Below are 23,200 nucleotides of genomic sequence, written 5' to 3'. Positions count from 1 at the left end.
TCCGCCCACTTCCTTCGCCTGTGATGTCAATTGAACCCTACACGACGCGCGTGCATTTATGTTAAGACAAAATTTGTCTAGCCAATCGGAATGATTGGACCAAGCAGGGACAAACACATAATTTTTTGTAGTGTTGATGTGTGGTTCATCTCTCAATTGCGTTTTGATTTTTCTGGTTTTGGGCTACGTATTTTACCAGCAGTGGTTCCTTGAATTCAATAAACTTGATAGGTGACATGGTCAACCATAAATTTGCTGAGAACTAGGATCCAGAAGGATCCAGAGCGATCGAGTACTCAATTCAAGTACATTGGAGACAAGTGGTAGCTCTCTGGTTGTACCTTACGCTGGAACAAACGGTTTCGGAGTATCACCAGTGACGGAACGGGTCCAATGAGCAATCATTCCGACACCAGTTCCTATACCAGCACCGCCTAATATTACTGTATATTGCGATTGCGATTTAGTCAAGAGCCAAACAATTTCAGGGGATGAACGCACAGTTGGCGACCCTAGCACGATTCCAAAACACAGCAGGGGTCAGAACAGCGAGTAAGACACCTCCAATTGTGGCATGATCTTCTGCTCGTATTCGGCCAGTCTGTCATGAGGTGTATAAGAAGACGCGAGTTTGGTCGAAGAAACTGAAAAAGTACATCGTACGCCACTTGTACTCTCTTCACGCGTACTTTCTCTGGATTTGTGAAATTATAGCGCGCAAATGCAATTCCGGCTCCTCCAGTAGCACCTGGGGGCAGGTTATTTGTGTGTATATATAGTAGTTTGAGTGAGTATTACTCACCTGCGATACCTCCGATCCAAGTTGACCGGAGCAGCCCGTTTATAGAGAATGAAGGGCGGCCATGTCGAGCTAGGACATAGACAGTGTAAGCAGGAGGAGTTAGAATTGAGAGGATCCTGTAGCCTGTGTTAGAGCCCTTTCTGACGAGATATTCTGTGTCGGCGCTGTGGGTTTCCATGCGTTGGGCGTTAAACTGGAGCTGAAGTCCGTGCGTGGAAAATCCTTAGATAAGCAAATGCTTGACAAGTCGTTAGAGGTCACAAAGCTTCGAGGCTTAAATTTTCTTTCTGGTACCATGGCCACTGTTTTCGAACAATACGACACTCCAATGCTTGACTATCATCCGGATACTGACGTCCAAATGCATGGCAACCTTGATCCTTGGTTTCATGAAGAAGCTCATATGGAATCAGAGGACATACATCTTGCCTCGACAAGGTCCTCAGATGAAGATTTGGTGGATGCAGAGATTGAAATGGAGAATTATCTTGATGAAGACTCTCAGAATCCGGAATACGAGATGCTTGATGAGGTTGAAGCCCCAAGCTATTTCGTCGTAGCAGACCCCGAGGATATCGTCGTTATGGATGCGTCACATCAGTCTTCAGTACTGCGTGACTCGACCCTGGAATCTATTGCCCTTTCTGAGCTACCGTCTCAGTCTCTTGCTTCGTCTGTGGTTGAGTCTGCTGCAAGCCCTTTAGACCCGCAAAACAACGTCGCTGCAGAACCGAAAGTGCCTTCGACAGAATCACACTTCCATTCTTCCGACTTCGATTCGGTCCCTGTGAATGGTCCTTCGGAGCCTGAGGAACCTATCACAAGCACAGTCCTGGAAGAAGTCATATCCCCGGAACCATTGTCTGCCTATATTTCGCTGGAGAAGCCTTCCACGCATGCAGAGGTATCTTCAACTGAAGCCACGCACGTTGCAAACACTATTACAGATTCCGCAGTCGCTTCTAACCATGACGATATCCTCACCAAAGCCGCCGTTCTTCCTGCGGAGGAGGCGAAGGGGTCAGCACAAACGGAAGCGGAAGTAATACATCACCTGCCTGTGGATGAAGGGGTCGTCGATTCGACTGAAGTCGAAGCTGGCACTGTTGACCAGTCTGAATCGGTAATATCTAATGTAGCCGGCTCTGTTGAACGTCCGGTAGAACACGTCGAGAATGAAGAGGAGAGCCGAGTTTCAGAACTCGATCCTCATGAGATATCCGAAGGGGTCTACATCGATCCACCTCCTGCAGTTCTTCTTTCTTTTGCATTTTTGGACTATCCAGATGTTTGTCTTTTCAATCAACCGTCTCAATATGATCCCTCATCGTCGACGACTGAACCGACCAGTTGTTCTGTACTTCTCTCAGACCAGCCCACCCTTTACTATGAACCTTTGTCAACTGTGTTCGAAGCGTTGCGCAATGACAACGAACTGTCCAGCATCGCTGACTTATCGCCAGTAGAATTAGTACTCGATGCTTATGATCTTGAACTTACTATTTCAGAGGTATGCTGTCAATTGTCTTTGTTCCTACGGTGGCTGACGCTACTTTTGCAGGATAATATATTCGCCCGCGAAACGAGTATACACGACCTCAATGTTCTGCATGACGGTTTGAATTTTTCTGGCCCATTGCGTCTACGTCTGCAGTCAGTAAACCCCCGCTTCATTATCCGATACCGTATTTTACAAGAGCAAGTCATGCGTCTAAATTTGGCCGATGCTGACGAAGAGTATAATGCCGAAGAACTGAATGAAAGCTCATTACAGGAAACAACAGGTGCTGTTATGTGCTCCTCGTTAGATTTATATGTCTTGATGTTCTCTCTCTAGAGCAAGAACACGGACCAGATCATAGTGAAGAAATAGCAGAAGAATATCAAGAACAAGCTGAGGAAACAAACAACGAAAATCAACTACAAAGTGAAGAAAATATAGAAAACCATTCGGCCGAGGTCCAACTCGATCTCACGAACGAAGGAGATGCCGAACATCCTGATGAGCTGGCTGTATCCGACTATGACCAGTATCCGCAAGACACGGAAGCCGCCGAAAACGAAGAGGCTGTTGAAGGGAATGACCTTTACGACGACGCTCAAGGGCCTGAGGAACAGGATCAAGAGGTCAACGGCGAAGTGATTGTAGAGGAGCCTACCGAGCCAACGTTCATCGAAATCAGTGAAACTTCTGAAATTCTAGACGGTACGCAGGAGCCTGAAGAAACTCCCGAAGGACACGAAAAAGGTTCGCTAACACCTGTCTGTCATTTGAGTCACCTGACCACCTTTTAGACCTGCAACTTGCGTCAGTCACGGTTGAAGATGAGTTACAAAAAAAGCCATCTCGAGTTCAAGAAGGACCTCCTCAAAGTCAAGACGAGTCACATGAGCTTGGTAAGGCTTGACCTTGACCTCTCTTTCTACGTATATTTGACCATGGCTTTATTGTAGCATCTGAAAATGATAATGAGGTCGAGACCTTCACAGCATCTGAAGATACATTAAAATCGCACTGTAAGTAACCCTCTCTTTTCATCTCCACTGATTCCATTGAGGTGACTGAACCCCATAAAGCCTCAGAAACAGATCAAAGCAATGACCTCTATTACGATGACACTGCAGATGCGGAGTGGGACGGCTCCGAATATGAGGAAGTTATTGACGGCGACCAGGGCGCCGACACCACTATCGATACGGAAGCTGACGGCGAATATGAATATGCATCTGCTCAGAGCTCCATCACTTTGTGGAGTCGACATTCGAAAAGATCCATTCACGACCTCGACGAGGACGAGATCGAGATCGACAAATCCAAAGGTTTGGTTTCGGTTCAGAGTTCACCAGGTAAACTTCTATGTATCTACTACTTCATCCGGATTTCGAGTTGTGACTTCTGTTTTCAGGTTCGAAAAGGGTTCGTACGGAATGAGATTCTTACGCTCAGGTCTCTTCTCTGGGAGTAAAATTGATAAGTACGCGGCATCCCAGGATACTATCATAAAGGTCAAGTTGTTACTTATTCTCTCGATCACTCACCTTTAAAAGCTGCCTCGGTTTTTCTGCATATCTTCCTTTTTGCTAACTTCCGCAGCGTCGTGCGGCCCATGCCTATGAAAGAATGTTATATCCTCCTAGCCTTTTGGATTTTGCTTCTTTTGCTTTCTTCGTTGGGGTTTTTTTACTTATCATATGAGTTGGCGCCGTCCATTTGAATTTTCTTCAACCTTCTACCTGTTCAGTGTTCACATCATCACCAAACTACTTGTACATGATACCTCGCATTGATCTCTTGTATTGCTACAATGAAACTACATACATGCAATGAAACTGCTGTGAATAATGAACGGCGCAGGCGCCTACACTGGTTTGACGCCTGTAGGTTGCAGTGTTCCCTCAAATCATCATGTTCGCTGCAGCGACTTCCGCGGCAACCTCATTTTTTGCTCGAACGAACATTTCGCAATCATATCATATTGGCTCTGCTCCTAGTTCTTTGTCCAATGCTGGAAGTCGACCGTCCACACCTGCTCCTCAGAGTTCTGGTCCTTCTACCTCTACGTCCTCCGCGTCCTTCACACCATCTATCTACATCGGCTTATGGAAGGTTCAGGGAGCTACACACAAAATAACAAACAAGAAAGTGTCTGTCTGGAGCTTTGATAAGCGGGGACCAGAAATGGAGCGGCTGCGGCCCTCAGCGAAGGAAAGAACTATGGAAATACTCAAAGCTGAGGTACGTGTGCACATCAAGGCCTTTCCAATGCTAGATATTGAATGGCCCACTAAGATTTTCCACACAGGCCGCAGCGCTCAGTCGATTCAGGCATCCATCTATATTGGGTCTGTCGATATACTCAGCTCATAACTGTGGATGTGTTCTTATTGAAAAGCTGTACAGAAATGGTTGAGCCGCCCGAAGAAACAAGGTCAGAGCTTATATTTGCTACGGAGCCTGTCATATCCTCCTTGGAACTCGCTATACCGGGCTCAGGAAAACTGGCGTCGCTTGTGGAACTGGACGAAGTAGAGGTCAGTCAAATACTTCATTTTCCTGTCGTACTCTCAGAGAATTTCAAATTAGATACAAAAAGGCATACTTCAGATCTGCAAAGGCCTTTCATTCCTCCACTCTTCCGCGCAACTCATACATTCCCATCTCTGTCCAGAGACTATAATGATCAATCGTGCTGTTTGTATTCGTCCTCGTTTCTCGTTTCGAATGACTTTCCATCTCATTTGTTATTTCTAGGGCGATTGGAAAATATCTGGACTGGGGCTTACGATACCACTTTTACAGCCAGATGGTTCGGCGACGCGTTGGGAGTTTCCTATGTTTGACGGAAGAATACCAACTTACATTCAGCGTTCGTTCGACTATACTGGTATGCCTCTATCCCATTCCTATGATTTTAAACACCCTCTGAAGGTTACATAGCGCCCGAATACGCTCTAGACGAAATGCTAGTCACGGCTTCAGACATGTATTCTCTTGGATGTGTCATCTACGCTGTGCACTGCAAGGGCAATCCTCCGTTCAAGACACATGGCAGTCTTTCCGCTGTTAGAGAAAATGCGGCTCGTCCAATTGCTGGGATGGAAAGAATGGAACCAGATCTACAAGGTATCTGCAGAAGAATCCTGCCCGACGCCTCTCATATATTGATCACCTTTCTCTGAGAAAGAACTTCTACGATCTCTCATTACTAGAGATCATAATGGAAGGCCGTCACCCTCGTCCTTACCCTCCGATTCATTCTTTTCATCACTTCCTATATCAACGCTGAACTTCTTGGACCGTTCGAACTTCACTGCAAAAACGCGAGAAGAAAAGATTTCATTCATGAAGGGTCTCACAAGCGTTCTTAGCAGGTTTTCGGAAGGGCTCAAAAGCAGGAAGATTTTACCTTCTTTGTTAGAGGAGGTACGTGAGATTCAACTTCCATCCCGATGTTGCTGATCGTGTCCTATAGATGAAAGACTCGCACTTATTACCCTACATCTTACCCAACGTTTTCGCCATCTCTAATGCCCTTTCATCTTCGCAATTCGCATCCATGGTACTTCCGAGTTTAACTCCGTTGTTTGCTGTCAAGGAGCCTCCCGCGAACATGTTAACACTTCTAGATAATCTTCCCATGTTACAAAGCAAAACCGAGAAAGTGGTCTTCAGAAGAGGTTAGCCTTTCACTATGGTGTATAGCACGCCCTAACCCGATCTTGATGTCGCAGAGGTTTTACCGCTGGTTTACAATGCTCTCGAGTCAGATCATGCAGTAGTAGGTAATCTCATTCGTTCAGTTCCCCCCAGTCGGCTGAATAAAGTGGAGGTTCAAGAGAAGGCGTTGAAAATGATTCCTGATTTGTGTGATGTCATAGATTATGCGGAATTGCAGGGCGTTCTATTTCCCCGGGTCGCTGTATGTCTTTCAATAGTTTTGAAGTTGCGACGGAATTAACCTATGCGACAGCTTGTGTTTACGAAAACACGTATTCTTACGGTCAAAGTCGCAACATTGGTGACATTTCTGGCTATGGTGAAGACTCTTGATCAAGTCTGTCTCAACCGAAATTATATCAACTTGTAAATTTACATTTTCGTTGCACAGTCCAGCCTCACGCAGAAAATGGTACCGTTGCTGTCGAAGATACGTACCAAAGAGCCTGCTGTTATGGCAAGTTCATTCTCACTCGTGATTCTTTTACAATCATTGATATAGTCCTACAGATGGCAACATTATCTGTCCAAGAAGCCATGGGATCCAAGGTGGATCGAGAAGCCGTAGCCACGCTCGTACTACCACAACTATGGAACATGTCAATGGGCCCTTGTGAGTCATATGATGCTCACCATTTTTTCCTGAGTTTTGCTCTGATAAATCTTACAGTACTAAATGTCGGGCAGTTTCAGCGCTTCATGGAAGTCATCCGTAAATTGGGCGACCGGGTGGAGAAAGAGCATAACCAATTCCTGCGTGATTCCCAAAGACTCGAGGATAGGTCAGCAGTAGCTGTAGACGGCGCAACTGTAACGCAATCATTCGTTGGGTCAATGGATTTTGAAAGTCTAGTCGGAGGTAAAAATGGTGCAGTACAGACCAACGCTACAGGCGGGTCAGCTGGTTCTGCTGCTGGGAAAACCTCATGGGATGATGATGTATGGGGAAGTATTTTTAACGACACTGTGAGTTCATTACCTATGAATAACTGTCACTCAATGTAACTCACCAATTATCAGTCTCCGAGCACCGGTCCATCAGCACTTGCAGCACCATTGTCTACAACCATGTCGCCGGTACACTCACTTTCGTCTTCACTAAAACAACGTCTACCCGCTCAATCGTTGAAGCTTGGAGGATCTAGGCCCTTCCTTCCTTCTTCCAACTCGTTTAGTCCTCCCACGAATCAGCGCAATTTGGGTCTAGGTTTCGACTCTACTGTGACATCCTCCAACACAACTAGTCCTTTCATGGCGTCACTCCAGCCTTCTAACACATTCTCCTCTCCATCTCAACCAGTTCCGCCTCTCTCTGGTGGGCCGCAACCTCAGAGGCCCAACTATGACATATTGTTGCCCAGTGTTACACCTGTGCATAATCCATCACTAGCACTTTCTACGTCGGCCTCACCAAAACCTGCAATGACTCCGACCTTGATGCACAATTCTCCAATGAGTAGCAGTTTGCTTACTCCATCAAAACCTGCTCAACCGTCGTGGAAATCATCCAACAAGCCAACCAAAGATGACTGGGGTGATTTTGACCCACTTTCATGATCCTGATTTGTTATCTTATACGGATGGATACAAATTTAAAAACTATACCACACTGCTATCACTTTCGATAGGTACATTTCGAGGTGTCCAACAGAGAGACGCTAATAATAGAATTATGACCATGTAATGCCCTGTAGTAAGTTTCGAACGGGATGGTACTATTGGGGATTCCTCACTAGAAATTTCAACAAACGGAACTCGGAAAGCCTCCTCGGGTAATCCTTTTGAATATCCAAAACCCCATCCTTCTCCGTCGACTTTAGTCCTAGCCCTGGAAGTATTACTATGATGCGAAGTTTCGCGACTACATACCCGCGTAACCTGTTTGATTAGTTTTTTTCTTAGTTCATGTACATCTTGAACAATTTTTCTGATCCTTGTACCAACACGGACATAAGTATCGCACTCGGATGCCGCTGGCAACAAATCTGCCTGTATCTTCGAGATCTGAGCACATTAGAAAATCAAGACGTACATTTATTCAGATTTCACAGCGTTTACAAAATCCCTTTCGACTATCAAGCTCCCCAATGACACATCGAGCACGACTTTCGGGCACATTCTGCACCGTATACCAGCCGACAGCAGTCCAGTCATCACAGCCAATCATACCTTCCTCGTAAACAAAGAAAGCTTCCACAGATGAAATAGCCTGGGCAATGCAGGTCGTGTACCAGAACATTCCTGCTTCTACCATGATGGCAGCGGGAGTTTTCTTGGACTGGTTGATGACCATTGCACATTGATGTGTCCATGGCTTCTTGCACCCATAATGAAGGTGATTGAACGCATGGCGGAGGCCCACTGTTTTCAGTGATGGGAATCTTCGAAGCATGTTAATGAGATTGTCCTGAATGAAATGTTAGACACGAAGAGAAAAACAATCGTGAAAGACGCACTATATGATACGTAGCCTGAGCTTGAAATTCAAGGCTCAAGACTGAAACCTTTGGAAAAGAAGAGTTGATGATAGGTAGAATTCGATCCAGCGAGCTTCGCACTACTATCTTCAATCCGGAAACGTGCCATTGCTCTGAGGATTGCTTAGTGAGAGTATTTCGACTTACGACGAGCCTCGTAAGGTCAAATACATCATTCAAGCCATCCTCTCGACACACTTGTTCAACAAAGTCAGAAATGAATGGGAGTGTAAGTTTACGACTAAAATAGTGTTTGAATCTGTCCTGGAACGTGATCTTCTGCAACTGGGGATGGGCAGAGGTGACCTCGGGAAGCCAGGATAAGGTAACAGGGCGGCGGCCCATGATTAGATCAAGTTCTCGAAGGCCACTGAACCTGCGGAAACCCTCGTGAAGAAAATGCGGCTGGTGTATCGTTAGCTGCGCAACTTGCATGCCGCGAGACAGGTGCGACTCCCACAAAAGCTTCTTGTGAGGATGGTATATTTCGCCACGATGAAGTAAGACTTTGGAAGCATCCGACGAGGTGAGATGGTGTACGGACTCGATGACTACTGTTCTGACGTTAACCCGGCAGTGCAGGGCAATGAATAGCGAAACGTCACTTTTGAAACTCTCGAAATGAATCCAAGAGAGGCGAGGCAGACGGGGAAGTAGTTGGCGTAGTATGTCAGATCCTTTCAGGTGAATACTGCTAACGTGAAGTGCTCTATGAAGAAAGGTAAGCCACATTCAACTTCATTAAAGTTCTTAGTTTTGCGCACTTTATAGACCCTGCAAAGCGTGGATTTGCTAAACATTGGTCTCTGAAGCAGGTTATGCCTGAATCAAATTCAATTCGCACAAATGCGAGAAGGAATGGCAGACAAATTCGGCGCATTCGGCGACACACTAGGGAAAGTGAACGGATTTCTTCGGTTGCATATTTGTAGTGAAATTCTGGAAGTTCTCGCTCTATGAAGGTGAGACTGTACGCGAGATATCCTGCAACAAGGTGAAGAAGCTCTTCTGGTAGGTTGAGCATGGTGATAAGCTGATTCTGAACGCCGGGCAGTCCAACGGACTGCCACGTGACTTTCTCTCCTTTTGTTTCCAAATTTGGAACTGTTCTTGGCGCGAACCACTTACATCGATCAAGAATGGACGCTTCAAACGACCCTCCAAGTGATATTGAACTTCTGGAGGAGTTTCTGGCGCATACATCACTGCCAGGCGAGTATAAATACACGCACAACGGGTCTAAATCTACTCGGACGCCATCTTTTTATGATGAGCACCTCCCAAACGTTTTGCGACCCCAAGAAATGCACTTGGGTATACCCTCGGATACTACTTCTGGTTTGGAGGATCAGTTGAAGGAGCATCTGCTCAGTCGGAAGAAGCTCGTTAAACTCCTTCGCAAAGACCCTGATGGCATTTTGCGCAGCTTAGAGATTGGCTGGAACTACGGACTTCGACGTCTCTCTGGTCATGCCCTTGCAACCCAGGAAGATATCGTGGTTCAAGCACAACATACCGTCCTCGGAGTTGTGTGTGATATTGTTACTCTCGCACTTTACGATTGGACTCCCGAACAAATCCAGCGTCTTGGAGATTGGGAGCTTTTGGAAGCTGGTTCCAGTCCCGAGAAAGAGACCAAAGCTGATATTCTGATCGGTATGCGATCCAAGCAGGATATCAAGGATCGTCAGCCTCCTGAGTGTGCTGATATTTGGGATGTTGTGAAAGATCTAGATCCGTCTTTCATGAGGTATATCTGTAGCGAGGAGTGCAAAAACCTTTTCCTTGGGCAACCAATGGCATATCTTACCCTCCTTCTCCTACTTCAACTCGTCCGAGACTCTAGTACTAAAGTTGCAACTCTTTGGCCATCAGGTTGCCCGGAGTGCGAGAAATATGGAGTTTCGCACTCAGCTTTCTTCAATCGTAACACATTGGTTAACATTCCTGTAGATGCTGATGAGGATTTCCAGATATTGCATGTCAATGATGATCAACTTCGTGATGAGATCCTGCACATTCTTAACATTATTGACTTGGACAATGGTGCCAGCATCCTGGATGATGATCATTCTGCTACCACTCGGCCTAGCCTGGCTGGGTCCACACATGGTGGGAAGTGGTATGAGCTTGTTCATGATGATATGAAAATGCTTTGGAATACAAACTTCAAATCCCAAACACGCACTGTTCATTTAAATGATATTATGGCCTGGTAGACCGGAAACCGCCCCTCTATGAGGGCGAAACCTCGATAGAGGGACCGGAATATCTGAGTTTAAATTGGCAGGAACTGCGTTATCATTCTTAGAATGTTCGAGAATGCTTATTAATAGCCTTTTTTGGAAACTGACTTTCGGGGATATTCCATTTGGGGAATAGCCATGTGCTATATCGAGTACATATATTCATCGATTAAATCGCCATTATTCTTCTACAATCAACTCTTCGTTCGTTCAATGAGTGGATTACGGCGCAGAGGATATGCGAGGACTCTTCCAGGCTCAGGAAGCTTCAGAGTATTTGTAGATTCTTCATTATCTGCTGATCCAATATTGGAAACAACCACACAGCAATCAACAAAGAACATGGAGGTATTTTAGCAAGAGATCAAAAATAAGCAACGTCGTTCGTTTACAGCGTAATCACGTGGCCGTTCCCCCGAATGGAATATCTCCGAAAGTAAGTTACCAAAAAAGGCTATTAATAAGCATTCTAGAAGATTCTACAAATGATAACGCAGTTCCCGCCAATTTAAACTCAGATATTCCAAGCCCTCTAACGAGGTTCCGCCCCACGGGCGAACTTTAATCAAATCTTTTGATTTTTCGTAGAGGGCTTGGTTACCAAGCTAATGGCCTGGGTCCTTCCAGTGAGAAATATGTTTATACAGGTAAGGCTTTCTTTTGCCAGCTGTTTTGACTTCTGAAAGTCCTAATACTATAATTTTTAGTGCTGGGCACAAATGGTCCGCCATAACTTGACTCTTGGCTTTATCAGTTCCCATAACACTTCTTTTGGAATTCAACGAGGTCGAGAAGGAGGCATGGTGACCATCTCGCCACTTGATCAAGCTAAAGAGCCAGGATATATCCTCAGGTTATCTCAAATGGTATTAAAGGCTTACCAGGATGCAGCCGAACGTGCTGAATGTCATCATTCGGATGGTGTTCCAAACTGGCAAGACCCATATCTGGAGGATGAATTCCCTGCCGTGAGGGACTCTCCGGATCCTTCAGATACAGTACACCTAGAGGAGGGCTCAGGGAAGACTTGCGACAACTCAAGGGAGCTCTCTCCTAAATCGGATGACCCTATCCTTTTAACAAATGAGACAAAGTTTGGTAATAATGATACAGAAGATGAAAGCAACTCGGAAAAGTCTAAGGGTAGACAGAAGAAGAACCCTAAACGGAAAGGTGACGATAGTCCTGGATTTAACTACGATCATAGGCGGGATGGTGGCAGTGGCGGAGCTGGAGCTGGGGGCAATGGTGCTAGTTCATCAAGTGGTTATGAGAAGTCTTACGGTGGAAGTACACAATTGAGCAGTGTAAAGAGGTCCGAGGGCTCTTCTTCCCAAAGTGGCTCGAACAAACGTGCTCGCAACCATCCTGCCTTTTGTATCCAAGCAAAGGTTAGTTTAGTTCTTGTTGGTTTTATTCACGTGTCCTTATTTTGGGCTCTCATAGGGTCTACATTTGGCTTTTGATTGTCCCAAAGAAGTGTTGAAGTCGGATGGTGGCTTCAGTCATTTTGATCTGGCAACTGATAGCAATATGTCTGTTCCATTCCCTTCGGATCATGCTGGAAAGGTGCCTTCGAGTCCTCCGACTGTAGACATTTCTGCAAGGGCTCGTACATCCTCATCTGTCTCTACTTCATCCGGCTCCACAACTGAGAGCCTGAGCACATTGGGGACTGGAAGCTCTCTTCCAACCACCCCATCTAATCCTACTTTCGGAATCTCTCCCCAGTCGAGTCCTAACTACAAAGTCACTCAAAATAGACACTCTATTTCTCCATCTTCCATCCTGGTGCCTCTCGAAGATCAGGTTGAGGCTGCTCCAGATGATACCATTGCCGAGGAAAGTCTTACAACGGTTACAAACATTGGGATTATTCTCAATCACAAGATTCGCAAGTCATCCGTTGGGATTGTTTGGGGTGGAAGGATGTATCTTGAAGAGTTGAAGGTGTCTCAGGAATCTACACCAGTAGTAATCAAACTAGCTGACTGGGAACGGGAGCCGGAAGCGGGGAGCTCTGTGAGCGAGCATGGTAAAATTATTCAAGAGGAGGCCAAATTCTACCATCATATTACTCATAATGCCTCCGCTTCTGATATAACACCCCGATTTTATGGTGTTTTCAACTACTCGGGTGCCATCGCACTTGTCCTCAATCATGGCGGAGAAAGGCTCAAGAGTTTTGACGATCTGAACAAAGAGAGGTATGCATTTTCCTGATATTAATACTATTGCACTAATATCAGTACACAGAAAATACACTCTCTTCAAAAAGGTCATAGAATTACATTCACTTGGGATTCAGCATGGGGACCTATTCCCTCGTAATATCCTTATGGACAATGAAAAAGTTCTGCGCATTGTCGACTTCCATCGTTCTACGTGGAAACATATTTGCCCTGGGCACAAAAACTGTGTTGAATTGACAAAATTGCGTGAGGCTTTGGGGCTCCCATTGGAAGAACAATAAATTTTTCAACTTTTCTGCATTGTATTGCATAGGTACTACTATTGATGTATCACGATTAACGATGATGACAATGACTTTCTATAGAAGTTAATATATCCAGTTGATGATGCCGTCGAAACTGGAGGCCTCGGGAGGCATTGCAAGTCCTCATTGATAGCAGAATCATTCAGACCTAGTGAACGGCACGCGTGGAATGGTAGAGGGTATGTGTTGACCTGGCACAATTCTCCAAATGATTAGCAGTTTGCTTACTCGGTCGAAACCTGTTCAATATTTGCGGAATCCATCCAACAAGCCAACCACATATGACTGGGGTAATTTTGACCCACTGTCAAGATTCTGATCTGTTATCTTTTACAGATGGATACATACGATTTTATAAACTATACCACAATGCTATCACTTTCGATAGGTACATTTCGAGCTGTTCTATTGTGGACAGGAGACACGCTAATGATAGAATCATGTCCACATAATGCCCTGTCGTCAGTTTCGAACGGGATGCTATCGGGGTCAATTTCGATGTTGAGAATGGCTTTCAGAACAGCTAGTGCGCCTGTTTTAGAGGACACAATGTTTCCCTCTTTGCACAAAGGACTGAGGATACCTTTTAAACGAAAGGTTGAGTTTGAAAGATAAACAATACTTGGGGCACATACATTTGGTACACCCAAGCTCGCATTCACAACTTTCGATAGCAGCCCGGGCCCTTTGCAATATGTCTGACACTACGGAGTACTTGAGTAACGGGGATCAATTTGAAAACACCTGCATACCATGCTCAAAGGCCTTCGCTGCAACACCGCTTCCGTGCCCTACTGGATCGTACATGATCAACCTCGCTGGCCGTTTTCGGCGAGATTCTTTCTTCAAATACTCCTTTTCTTCAGCTTTGCATTCCGTGCGAATATCTGAGGCCAGAGGGAACCGGTTTAGAAAGGCATGCTCAGCAGAATGTATGGCGGCGGCCGGCTTGATACGTTTGTCGCGCAACAATTGTAAGACGAGATCTGGAACGTCCATCCACAGTCCAACTGTCTCATGAATCCAAGGACATGACTCGACGTCGACGACGTCTAAGATGACATTGTGCCTACAAATATTCTCAATAGATTTCTAGTCATGTAAGAGATATAAATTGACTCACCGCATTTTGTAAAAGCCTTGAAAAAAAACCGATCAGCACAATCTGGCAAAAGGACTGGAAGCCTACCGAAAACTTGACAAAAGATTTCTACACCTGCGTCGAATTCAGTGATTATTAATACAGAGGGGGGTCAAGTGCTCACGTCCGTAATAGGCACGATGCGGCGTAGCTTTGATTTCCCGAATGCGATACGTCTGTAAAGCGTTCACGTCTCTAAATCAGCATTAACAATACTATATCATGTTTTGTTGAGAGGCAAAGGTCATACGTGAAATCTCTGCATCAAAGTTTTGAGTATTTCTGTGAACAGTCAACTAGACATAAAACTGGCCTTTGTTTTGTGATCCAATTAACGTCGGCTTGAACCAACTTCACCAACTTGGTATCATGGTGAAGTTCTTGGACCTACGCACTTACCTTAAGTGAAGCTTGCTCATTCAATTTGGTAGACAATCACACCCACAATAAAAGGTCGTCCTTGGTGTATGAACTGTAAATTTGAAAGTAATATGCTCGGTAAAAGTCTCTATGAAACGACGACGACGTACCACGCCTCCTTCATAAACTTCAAAGATGGCTCGAGAGATCTCAATTTCTTCTAAAATTTTCGCGTATGCCACTGACTTCGTAACGTCCACCAGCACGTATTTGTCCTCTTGAACGCCGCCTAGACAAGACACAACTGAGAACAGTCATCGCACTCATGATGTTCAGACATACGAATGGAAATATGTTTTGAAGGAGACGGCAAGTACTTATTATGAGGGTGATACCTGAAATCCCCCGATAAGCATCTCGCAACATCATTCACTGATATATTACCATCCATCCTCATCCTTGTGGAGTTTGACTTGACAAATGTCCTGGAACAAGGGGCCAAAATATCTTTCGTCTTCAAGGCATACTGGCATTTCATGAGCGGCGCATTGGAGATGAGCTACAAATTGAATTAGAGACAAGAGAAAAATATCACTGAAATACTACCTACATACCTTCTAGAATAATTTTGTTGTCAAGGTCGATTATTAAATCGTCCGTATCTTTGTCGAATAATTCATTTGGATTGTTCAGGTAATACTGATCTATTGGAAGTCCTTCCGCAATGAAAACGGCGAGGGAGTCACGCTTGCGTCGACCTGCTCTCCCTGCTTGTTGTCGCTGCATAGTGTACACTATATATCGTAGATTGGTGTTGAGCACAAGCAGAGAAACTCACAAAACTCGCAAGAGTGACAGGGAATCCCAGCATGAGTACGGCATCTAGTACGCCAATATCCACACCTAACTCGAGTGCGTTGGTCGCGATGATCCCGAGGAGATGACCGGTAAATGCGTCGTGTTCTATTCGCCTTCGGTCCTGCAGCAATGTTCTAAGACGATATTCAAAAGGGAGCACAAGAGATCTACCTCCGCAGAGTATCCTAGGTAAATTACATGATAATTATAAGCACCACAATAAGCGTAAGCGGTATTAAAAAAAAGGAGGCTAACCTCCTCGATAGGCTTGAACTCTTTCCAATATATCATGGCGTCCTTCACTGCTTAGTTCAGTCCGAAGGGTCTTCATAGCCTACAGATTCACTTTGGGCTTTTTCTTTAATCTTGCAAGCATACAACTCACTAGTTCGCACACTTTGCGAATCTGTTAGATTGTTTTAGCGCTCAGTTTAAACAAGCGCCGAAAGAACATGCACACCTTACAAAACAATATCACCCGAATCCCCCGTTTCATGAGGAATCTCATCAAAGCGGTAGCCTCTGCTATACTGCTCTGTCTTCCAAGAGCCGGATCATGCTCATCCACGTACGGGCTACGCCAGATCAAATATTCCTTCAGACCGGTGGGTGCGCCGTCTTCGGTAACGACTTGGATTCCGGAAGGGTGGAGGCCGAAGATGTTCACCATGTGAGCGAGGGGATTAGCGATGGTTGCGCTGCATGAGACGAAACGTATGTGGTCGTCTGTTTGTTATGCAGAGTCCGTAAGAGGAAACAGGACGTCGTATGCATGGATGTACGTACTTCCGATGGCGGCACAGACCCTGCGGAAGCGGCGCATAATCAGAGCGACATGGCTATAACGAATCAATGTATAATGACCTATCAAGCAAAATATGCATTCCGTACCTTCCGAAAGTTCCCGAGTAGTAATGCAGTTCATCCGCGACAAAGAGCTGGGAGGATCGAATTAATGAGTTTTGTGGAGAGTCAGAAGAAATTCAAAACCGACTTTGAGGTTCTTCAGAAAACTAATCGTAGAATTAAGCCTTAAAATGCATGTTGAAGAGGTGGAGAGTGGTGGAATACCTTCTCCATAATTCTTCATGTGGTAGAATGGCAGCGTGAATCATATCCTTTCACTTCAAATTAGCCTCCGATCCATGAATTCAAGCAAGTTCTCGACATACAAAATTTGTGAATATCACCGAAGCCGAGGCGCGTATTCCTAAAAAGCACCAGTGCCAAAATAGTTAGAGATCTTGTTATTAGGAGCGAGCAAAAATCACAACCTGCTCTGTGTTCAGTAGGAGTGTCTCCGTCATATGTGGATACCTGATAACAGATTTTCGGTCACAGATGTTTGTCGATTGTGTAGGATCTGCGCCAACCTGTATATCCTCTAGACCGGGACAAGTTCCCAAAAGGTTTTCTAATGCTGTTTTTTGGTCTTGAGCAAGTGCCTGCATTCAAGTGTTCGGATGAGCAAGACCCGTATATATTTTAATTGACACACTTTCGTAGGATATACAAATATAGCAGTTACACGACGATCATTTTCCAGTAACCGAAGGAGAGGAACCTTCAGGTTAGTGGAATATCAGAACAAAGTGCCAGTGCGATAATGAAGCATGTAGATTCTTACTTGGTAGATAACACTTTTACCAGACGCTGTGCTAGTAGAAACAATTACGTCCTTGCCATAGTCTAGGGCACTGATTGCTGCTGTTTGGTGGGAGTATAGAGATGTGATGTTCCTAGAGCTTTGTAGTGCTTTTTGTATGGTAGCGGATAGCGGTGGGTCCAAAGATCCTAAGCATACAGTATCACTGATATGATTTGCATCGTTGAAAGACCTGCAAACGAACCTGTTTGGCCTTCTCGAGCTCCAATTATCCTATGATCAGCAATCTGATCTTGATACCAGTGCTGCTTCTTAAGCTCGACGAAGATGTCATGTATTGATGCACGATCTTCCGAGTTTGGAATGGGCATAGGCATCGTCTCGTCTACAAATATATGGTGTTTGATATGTTCCGGATCGACAGGTATATGTTCACGAGCTGCAGCTTGTAAAAGGGAGACCGGATCGTCAGCGGATGATGTTGCTGCTAGTAATCTGTTGATCTCAGCGCAGTTCAGTTCTTCACGAGAGGCATGATCTACGTACTCATCTACTGCTTTTATAAATCTGTCATTCCTCTTTTCTACAAGCTTCTTTGTAGCAGCTGGTGTTCGTGTCGCGGGTAAAAAATATTCGTTTGGGCTTGCTCTGACGAGATGTGTCGACATATTCGAAGAGGAAAGACTAAGACTCGAATCAAAAAACTTACTTGCTCCCCCCTGAAGTCCCTTTCCAGCTCTCCGCAAACTCTAGGAGAAGCACATGTTCTGGCTCTTTAGTTAGTCCAAGCCTTGACTCTTTTGAAGTCGAAAACGCGGAGAAATCAGGCTCATCGTTGGACTTGACGGAAAGATTGACTTGGATTTGATTGCGAGGGACGTAGGCAAATGTGATGATCTCAGGTAACAGTGCTCTAGCTCAGAAAGATTAACGATTTAGCATTTATAGAGCAAAGGTCATTCATGTACTTCAGCTCTGCTACTTGAGACATTTCCAAGGGCCTTTCAACCGAGTGAGTCTGAGGATGTTCGGAACGCGTGAAAATGGGACTTACTGCTTAGTGACATTCTCGACTGAGGACCGGATAGAAGGAAATGTTGTTGCAAGTTGTTTTCTTGACGTGACGAAAGCAAGCACAGTATTTAGAGCCTGAGACGCGTCCAATTGCAATTGCTCTGGTATGTAGAATACGAGTGTAACAGTCTAAGCATACCTTGTACACCTGATACCATCTCTAGTTAGATTATGCCCTAAGTACATGGTACTGAGCGCGTTTTACCTCAAAAAGCTACAATACGGTGGTCAGTTGGATGTGTCAGCAGCCACTTTAGAGGCTTACCGAGTGAAAATATTGAGGCCAATGATCGTAGCTTCGCTCTTTTTCTTTTCCTTTTGCATTGGTAGTTCTGGGTTTCTTGATCCTGACTTCCTCTGCATCATCAAGAGCACGTTTCACGATCTCCTTGCGTGAACTTGGGCCAGGATTCCCGCTGGCCATGAGGGTGAAGAGTAGAGTCTCACGGTCTAATAGTGTAGAGGTTATAACATGGGATTTTGATGCCATCAAACTTCCCATAACCCAGGTTCGAGTCCTTTTGGTCTGACTTTTTATTTCATCCGGACACCTGTTTTAATTTGACGCCCTGCTGAGTTGTATTTGCACTAGGAAGTCTCTTCATTTATCCAGAATGTTCAGAGCTTGTCTCGCTCAAAGTCGGTATTCTTATACTGCTTCTGATTTCCTGATAGCTCACGCGTCCCTCCTCCGTCCAGCTTCTCGAAATTCCGCGTCTCCGAGCACCTCTTCCCTCATTCATACCTCTGCCGTCCTGAACGCATCCAAAACTCAAAAACTCACAAGCAAAGCCAAGGCCGAGATCAAAGCAGAAAAATGGCAACGTACCAACGCTAACCGACCTAGTCCTGTATTTGGCACGCGAAAAGGCGAAGAAGGCACATGGGACAATTGTTATTTGGCCAAAATACTCGTTAACGAGGCTGAATTGGCAGCTCCTCCAAACTTGACTCCCATAAAACTTCCTGTCGGCACTGTAAACCTGCCTTCGCAGATGGGCTTCGGTGTGACGGATACGGACGCAGAGAAGCTTTTCCGCCAGCTGCCCGAGCTATCTATGAATTCAAGAAGGTTTGATGACAAGAATCCCCAAATGCAGTCTTTTGAGCAGTGGGCGACTGTGGTGCTGGACAGGGAGCATAGGAAGGCAAATACGTTTGCACAGGTCATTGATTTGAGGAATGCGGATGCGGATGGAATTGCCTATGAAAACAAACGGAGGATCATTGTGGCCTTTTCTACTAAGGAAAATCCGTTTGACCCTGGCCGTACTGAGGTTCAAGGTGTGTTATTCGGTATCACAAAGTCGGAACTACGCTAATGCATATCATATTCATTTGCAGCTGCCATTCTCACTTACAGGATCCGAAATCTTGGAAACCATTTAGCAAAGTTCCCCAGGGATTTAGGCAACCGTCTCGGATTAAGAAAGTTGGTACATCACAGGGCAAAGATACTGAGGTATCTAAGGCGGAAGAGTAACGAACGCTACGAAACTGTCTTAGAGCAGCTTGGCTTAAAGCGGGAGAGCGTAGAGGGAGAATTAATTGTTTAAAGTTATTGATGGTGGCATGATAGTTTTGTCCCTTTCGTTGAAAGCGTGTTATTAGTCGAAGCACAAACAGTACGGGATAATATTACAAACGACAGTCCAACCTACGCAGCCTTCTTAGCTTCCTTTCTCGCAGCAGTCTTATCCCGGTCTCTCTTCTGGAATAGTTTATGCCTACTCGCAGAACCCGCCGCCGATTTCGCCAATGTCTTGTTCATCGACTTATTCTGCTCGATATACGACATATGCTGCGCCCCACTCAAAGATGTCAACGAGCTCGTCATTCTCTGTGCCCCAGGGAACCTCGAAGGCTGACCAAAGTCCTTCGATGTTATCGTCCCAGCCAAGTCGCCCTCAGACGCACGCACGTCCGAACCAGGTTCTGCGTCAGCCTCGTTGGCGATGAGCACTGATTGCAAAAGCTCAATTTGTTCTTCCCGAGTTCGATAAACGAGGCCGGGGAAATCTTTTTGCCCGTCGAGACTTGTAATAACTTTGAACGCGTATCCTTGATCGATGAGGAATTGTTGGCGTTTGGTAGAGTAGAACATTTCTTGGGTGTCTTTGGATACGAGAGAGTAGAAGAAGGCGTTGAAACCTTCATCATTACGACGTTTGGCTCGAAGAATACGACCTAAACGTTGGGCTTCCTGTCGTCGAGAACCAAAGTGGGACGAAATTTGGATGAGGCATGTCGCTTCTGGTAAGTCGATAGAGGTATCTCCGACCTGGCCAAATTCAGTAAATTTAACTTTCAGCGGAAGAACGTCGAAATTCTACCTTTGATAAAAATATTGTGCTGACGGCTGGATCGTGCTGGAAGTGCTGTAAAACTCGCATGCGTTCCGTCTGCCCCGTACCTCCGTGGATGTAAGGTTTTCCCAACTTTTTCGCATATGCCTACAGCAAAAGGGTGGATCGTCAGTAAATCTCAAACGCTGTACTAAAAACCAAGACACCTCCAAAGCAAACACGTTATCCGAAAAAACAATGATCTTATCCCCTCGTTCTTCGTGATAGTTAATTAGATATTGACATGCTTGAAATTTATTTGGGTTCATGCAGTACAGTAAGGCACGTTTCCGAGACTGTTCGCGCAGATATTCGTGGTAGAATTCCGGCGTCATACTACACCAAACCTCGGCGCACTAGAAAGGGTAAGATAGACCACCATCAAGATTTAATCGGACTTTACCTGGACGTTCGCAATGTGGCCTTTGGCAGCAAGATCCCTGATAAGTAGATTGAGTGAAAGTAGGAGATTGGGGTAGGTCAACCATACATCCAATTCGCTTCGTAAAGCTTAGGCCCGATCATGTAGTTCAAATCCGCGATTTTGTCATCTTCACGAACCAATGTCGCTTTAAAAAGACGACTCATCAGAACCTTACCGGAAATATGTCCCATACGACTCACCCGTAAGCCCAAGCTTCGAATGCGCCTTGATAGTAGTCACCACTCGACGGAACATCGCCGCAGGAACGACATGTACCTCGTCCAACAGCAAGAACCCCCACTCTCTCGAGGTCAAAAACTCCATCATCTTCTTTGACTCGTGGGATCGGTTGTGGGTGTTAGCCACCATGGAGTATGTAGAGACGACGATACCACTTTCGCCGGCGAATTTCTCTTTTTGGTCGGCGGTGAAGACAGCTACTTGGCGGTCGGTGATGTTTGACCATTGCAGGAACTGGGCTCTCCATTGATAGACGGAGACACTAGAGAGAAGATTGATAACGTATGGCGTATAGAGGAAGATTATGGACTTACGATGAGGTGCAGAGTACTAGACAGGATTTCTTGATTGTGCATGCGGCGGTAATCCCGACCAAAGTCTTTCCCGCACCGCATGGAAGGACGATAATTCCAGAACGAGCACGACTGTTGATATGATGTAACTAAGGATGGGCTACACAAGGAAGAAGATATGTCGTACCCATTTCCAAACATTTTGCTCAAACTGGTCTCCTGATATGGTCGAATAACAGTGGCCGGTTTCAGGTCGATGTCTAAATTGGCATTGATGGTATCGTTTCTGAAGTCGTATTCTTCTAACATGGGACTGTTGAGCTCGTTACACCTCTTCTTGACGTCCTGTAAAGCGTGTTGACGATATACTCTCGATTTCAGGTGGATGGACGTACGTCAATTTTGGCGTCATTAATCTCAAATGAGTGTACGTTATCATCGTCCTCGTCAATTTCATCTAAAGACGTTCATTAGTAAAGTTTGAACAACCAAGAAGAGACAACGCACCTCCTTCGACACCAACAACCGAAGTGAAGAGATCCGCATTATCACGTTTCCCTTTGGCTACACCGTCGTTACTCTTGTCAACCTCTTTGTTCGTCCCTGGAATTACCAGGTTGCCTTTCACTGGGGCCTTGGACGTGGTGAAGGTATTACCCTTGATACTATTGTCAGTCTGAACGGATATTACACGCGCGTCCTGGATCACAGCATCGCGCAGCAACTTTTGTAGGATGTCCGGATGACTAGACTCAACAAAGTACTTGTTATGTTTTAGGACAAGCTTGACTTTGCCATAGGTCTCAGTGCATTTCCGTATATGTGATATGATGGGGTCGGGAACAGGGACCTTGCCAAGCGATTCGAACACAATCAAACACAATTTCGCGAACATTGCATACCTTAGACAGACGGTTGAGAACCTTGGTAACATACGTTAGCACATGAGTGAGCAGAGTGCGAAAGCGCACGGACTTCAATTATATCTTCCGTTTGAAGGCCAACGGATACGGCGGCGTACAGAGAGTAGGAGGTAAGTTTGTACTCATGAATAAAGGCCGGTCTGCGATATAAGGAATATGTACCTAGAGAATGAACGGCAATTCGTGATCAGAACGCACCTACTGACAGGTTCGCTAATCGCTGTCAAGAAATCTTGGGCTTGTTCAGCAATGGGAGAAAAGGCTTCGAGGATGATGAGACCGTCATCTGGACTAATCCAGAGTGGGCGAGATGCATGGTCGGGTTTAAGGTGCATGAAAGAGAAATCTTGGTCCATGAAAATGTGCGAGACAAGATTGCTTTGCTGCAGTCGATGAATCTCTAATGGCGACTTATCTGATGTTGCAAAGTCTTCTGCACGTTTTGCTTCTGCTAGCTTGCGTGTGAGAGCGCTGAAGTTGATCGTGGCATTTCGAGGGATGAGGGAATTGTCGTCGGGTGGTGAAGGAGGTATTACATCGTCTTCGTCTTGAATTTCGAAATATTCATCCCGATTTGCGGCTCTCTTTGGCCGTTTTGAAGGTTGAGAGCGCGAGGACCCTGAAACAAAATTTGGTAAAGCATAGTCATATAAGAGATTGGCGCAACGTACCTTCAGCAGGCCGTTTGTGTGACAT

The 23,200-nt window shown here is 45.4% G+C and overlaps 9 protein-coding genes and 1 non-coding gene across 10 annotated transcripts; 6 read left to right on the top strand and 4 right to left on the bottom strand.

Annotated features, from left to right (window-relative positions):
- Positions 1-44: 44 nt before the first annotated feature.
- Positions 45-1,040, bottom strand: C8R40DRAFT_1092737 (uncharacterized protein). Its single transcript, XM_046227563.1, has 4 exons — positions 803-1,040; positions 657-748; positions 502-601; positions 45-443 (listed from the first exon to the last, which is right to left on the bottom strand). The coding sequence occupies exons 1-4, from the start codon at positions 978-980 to the stop codon at positions 343-345; spliced, it is 471 nt and encodes a 156-aa protein (XP_046088948.1). The 5' UTR covers positions 981-1,040; the 3' UTR covers positions 45-342.
- C8R40DRAFT_1092734 (uncharacterized protein) lies at positions 1,018-4,195 on the top strand. Its single transcript, XM_046227562.1, has 7 exons — positions 1,018-2,312; positions 2,364-2,586; positions 2,640-3,050; positions 3,098-3,199; positions 3,257-3,319; positions 3,380-3,649; positions 3,709-4,195. The coding sequence occupies exons 1-7, from the start codon at positions 1,038-1,040 to the stop codon at positions 3,732-3,734; spliced, it is 2,370 nt and encodes a 789-aa protein (XP_046088947.1). The 5' UTR covers positions 1,018-1,037; the 3' UTR covers positions 3,735-4,195.
- On the top strand, positions 4,192-7,623 carry C8R40DRAFT_1092730 (other/SCY1 protein kinase). The gene is made up of 15 exons (XM_046227561.1): positions 4,192-4,538; positions 4,606-4,645; positions 4,704-4,834; positions 4,887-4,994; positions 5,055-5,187; positions 5,241-5,426; positions 5,488-5,726; positions 5,776-5,980; positions 6,035-6,081; positions 6,133-6,222; positions 6,274-6,357; positions 6,412-6,477; positions 6,531-6,633; positions 6,691-6,986; positions 7,041-7,623. The coding sequence occupies exons 1-15, from the start codon at positions 4,209-4,211 to the stop codon at positions 7,575-7,577; spliced, it is 2,595 nt and encodes an 864-aa protein (XP_046088946.1). The 5' UTR covers positions 4,192-4,208; the 3' UTR covers positions 7,578-7,623.
- A 435-nt stretch (positions 7,624-8,058) lies between these two features.
- On the bottom strand, positions 8,059-9,521 carry C8R40DRAFT_1167913 (uncharacterized protein; the record flags this gene model as incomplete). The annotated part of the gene is made up of 3 exons (XM_046231102.1): positions 8,059-8,427; positions 8,477-9,206; positions 9,262-9,521. The coding sequence occupies 3 exons, from the start codon at positions 9,519-9,521 to the stop codon at positions 8,059-8,061; spliced, it is 1,359 nt and encodes a 452-aa protein (XP_046088945.1).
- C8R40DRAFT_868173 (uncharacterized protein) lies at positions 9,256-10,799 on the top strand. Its single transcript, XM_046236496.1, has one exon. The coding sequence runs from the start codon at positions 9,637-9,639 to the stop codon at positions 10,714-10,716; it is 1,080 nt and encodes a 359-aa protein (XP_046088944.1). The 5' UTR covers positions 9,256-9,636; the 3' UTR covers positions 10,717-10,799.
- Positions 10,800-11,191: 392 nt separating this feature from the next.
- On the top strand, positions 11,192-13,404 carry C8R40DRAFT_1092695 (uncharacterized protein). Its single transcript, XM_046227560.1, has 4 exons — positions 11,192-11,390; positions 11,451-12,134; positions 12,190-12,950; positions 13,000-13,404. The coding sequence occupies exons 1-4, from the start codon at positions 11,352-11,354 to the stop codon at positions 13,214-13,216; spliced, it is 1,701 nt and encodes a 566-aa protein (XP_046088943.1). The 5' UTR covers positions 11,192-11,351; the 3' UTR covers positions 13,217-13,404.
- On the bottom strand, positions 13,380-18,723 carry C8R40DRAFT_1263669 (uncharacterized protein). The gene is made up of 34 exons (XM_046233873.1): positions 18,545-18,723; positions 18,485-18,493; positions 18,419-18,427; positions 18,260-18,354; positions 18,174-18,206; positions 17,915-18,118; positions 17,752-17,853; positions 17,450-17,700; positions 17,227-17,393; positions 17,098-17,163; positions 16,973-17,044; positions 16,874-16,916; positions 16,772-16,809; positions 16,671-16,717; positions 16,594-16,612; positions 16,491-16,537; positions 16,386-16,438; positions 16,060-16,325; positions 15,985-16,005; positions 15,855-15,933; positions 15,771-15,784; positions 15,580-15,720; positions 15,356-15,521; positions 15,186-15,300; positions 15,084-15,136; positions 14,912-15,030; positions 14,827-14,853; positions 14,781-14,791; positions 14,506-14,576; positions 14,430-14,456; positions 14,364-14,379; positions 13,993-14,309; positions 13,876-13,944; positions 13,380-13,823 (listed from the first exon to the last, which is right to left on the bottom strand). Exons 1-34 carry the CDS (start codon positions 18,701-18,703, stop codon positions 13,600-13,602), a joined length of 3,150 nt encoding a protein of 1,049 aa, XP_046088942.1. The 5' UTR covers positions 18,704-18,723; the 3' UTR covers positions 13,380-13,599.
- Positions 18,724-18,726: 3 nt separating this feature from the next.
- On the top strand, positions 18,727-18,808 carry C8R40DRAFT_t71. The gene has a single exon. It is a non-coding gene; the product is annotated as a tRNA-Gln (tRNA).
- Positions 18,809-19,082: 274 nt separating this feature from the next.
- Positions 19,083-19,835, top strand: C8R40DRAFT_993820 (uncharacterized protein; the record flags this gene model as incomplete). Its single annotated transcript, XM_046236752.1, has 2 exons — positions 19,083-19,563; positions 19,624-19,835. Coding segments are annotated over 2 exons (693 nt in total), but the record flags the coding sequence as incomplete, so codon positions are not given.
- A 101-nt stretch (positions 19,836-19,936) lies between these two features.
- Positions 19,937-23,200, bottom strand: C8R40DRAFT_1067458 (DNA helicase; the record flags this gene model as incomplete). Its single annotated transcript, XM_046225917.1, has 13 exons — positions 19,937-20,560; positions 20,613-20,732; positions 20,792-20,980; positions 21,028-21,064; positions 21,115-21,193; positions 21,249-21,550; positions 21,603-21,713; positions 21,769-21,926; positions 21,977-22,038; positions 22,089-22,431; positions 22,518-22,644; positions 22,703-23,123; positions 23,176-23,200. The coding sequence occupies 13 exons, from the start codon at positions 23,198-23,200 to the stop codon at positions 19,937-19,939; spliced, it is 2,598 nt and encodes an 865-aa protein (XP_046088940.1).

This window comes from Lentinula edodes (assembly GCF_021015755.1).
Source record: "Lentinula edodes strain Le(Bin) 0899 ss11 chromosome Unknown C8R40scaffold_8, whole genome shotgun sequence".
In the NCBI taxonomy this organism is placed as follows: Eukaryota; Fungi; Basidiomycota; class Agaricomycetes; order Agaricales; family Omphalotaceae; genus Lentinula; species Lentinula edodes.
This window is presented reverse-complemented; position numbering and strand designations above follow the sequence as displayed.

Excerpts from the sequence above, each read along its gene's own strand:
- C8R40DRAFT_1092734 (XM_046227562.1), top strand. The coding sequence starts at position 1,038 with ATGCTTGACAAGTCGTTAGAGGTCACAAAGCTTCGAGGCTTAAATTTT. Across the intron at positions 2,313-2,363 it reads TTGAACTTACTATTTCAGAG|GATAATATATTCGCCCGCGA; the intron begins GTATGCTGTCAA and ends CTACTTTTGCAG. Across the intron at positions 3,320-3,379 it reads AGATACATTAAAATCGCACT|CCTCAGAAACAGATCAAAGC; the intron begins GTAAGTAACCCT and ends AACCCCATAAAG.
- C8R40DRAFT_1092737 (XM_046227563.1), bottom strand. The coding sequence starts at position 980 with ATGGAAACCCACAGCGCCGACACAGAATATCTCGTCAGAAAGGGCTCT. Across the intron at positions 602-656 it reads GAGTACAAGTGGCGTACGAT|ACTGGCCGAATACGAGCAGA; the intron begins GTACTTTTTCAG and ends ACCTCATGACAG. Across the intron at positions 444-501 it reads TCGTGCTAGGGTCGCCAACT|TAATATTAGGCGGTGCTGGT; the intron begins GTGCGTTCATCC and ends CGCAATATACAG.
- C8R40DRAFT_868173 (XM_046236496.1), top strand. The coding sequence starts at position 9,637 with ATGGACGCTTCAAACGACCCTCCAAGTGATATTGAACTTCTGGAGGAG.
- C8R40DRAFT_1263669 (XM_046233873.1), bottom strand. The coding sequence starts at position 18,703 with ATGGCCAGCGGGAATCCTGGCCCAAGTTCACGCAAGGAGATCGTGAAA. Across the intron at positions 16,810-16,873 it reads TCCTACTGAACACAGAGCAG|GAATACGCGCCTCGGCTTCG; the intron begins GTTGTGATTTTT and ends GGTGCTTTTTAG. Across the intron at positions 15,522-15,579 it reads CTGTCACTCTTGCGAGTTTT|CGACAACAAGCAGGGAGAGC; the intron begins GTGAGTTTCTCT and ends TACACTATGCAG.
- C8R40DRAFT_1092695 (XM_046227560.1), top strand. The coding sequence starts at position 11,352 with ATGGCCTGGGTCCTTCCAGTGAGAAATATGTTTATACAG. Across the intron at positions 11,391-11,450 it reads TGAGAAATATGTTTATACAG|TGCTGGGCACAAATGGTCCG; the intron begins GTAAGGCTTTCT and ends TATAATTTTTAG. Across the intron at positions 12,951-12,999 it reads GACGATCTGAACAAAGAGAG|AAAATACACTCTCTTCAAAA; the intron begins GTATGCATTTTC and ends ATCAGTACACAG.
- C8R40DRAFT_1092730 (XM_046227561.1), top strand. The coding sequence starts at position 4,209 with ATGTTCGCTGCAGCGACTTCCGCGGCAACCTCATTTTTTGCTCGAACG. Across the intron at positions 6,082-6,132 it reads TCGAGTCAGATCATGCAGTA|GTTCAAGAGAAGGCGTTGAA; the intron begins GTAGGTAATCTC and ends AATAAAGTGGAG. Across the intron at positions 6,478-6,530 it reads CCAAAGAGCCTGCTGTTATG|ATGGCAACATTATCTGTCCA; the intron begins GCAAGTTCATTC and ends ATAGTCCTACAG.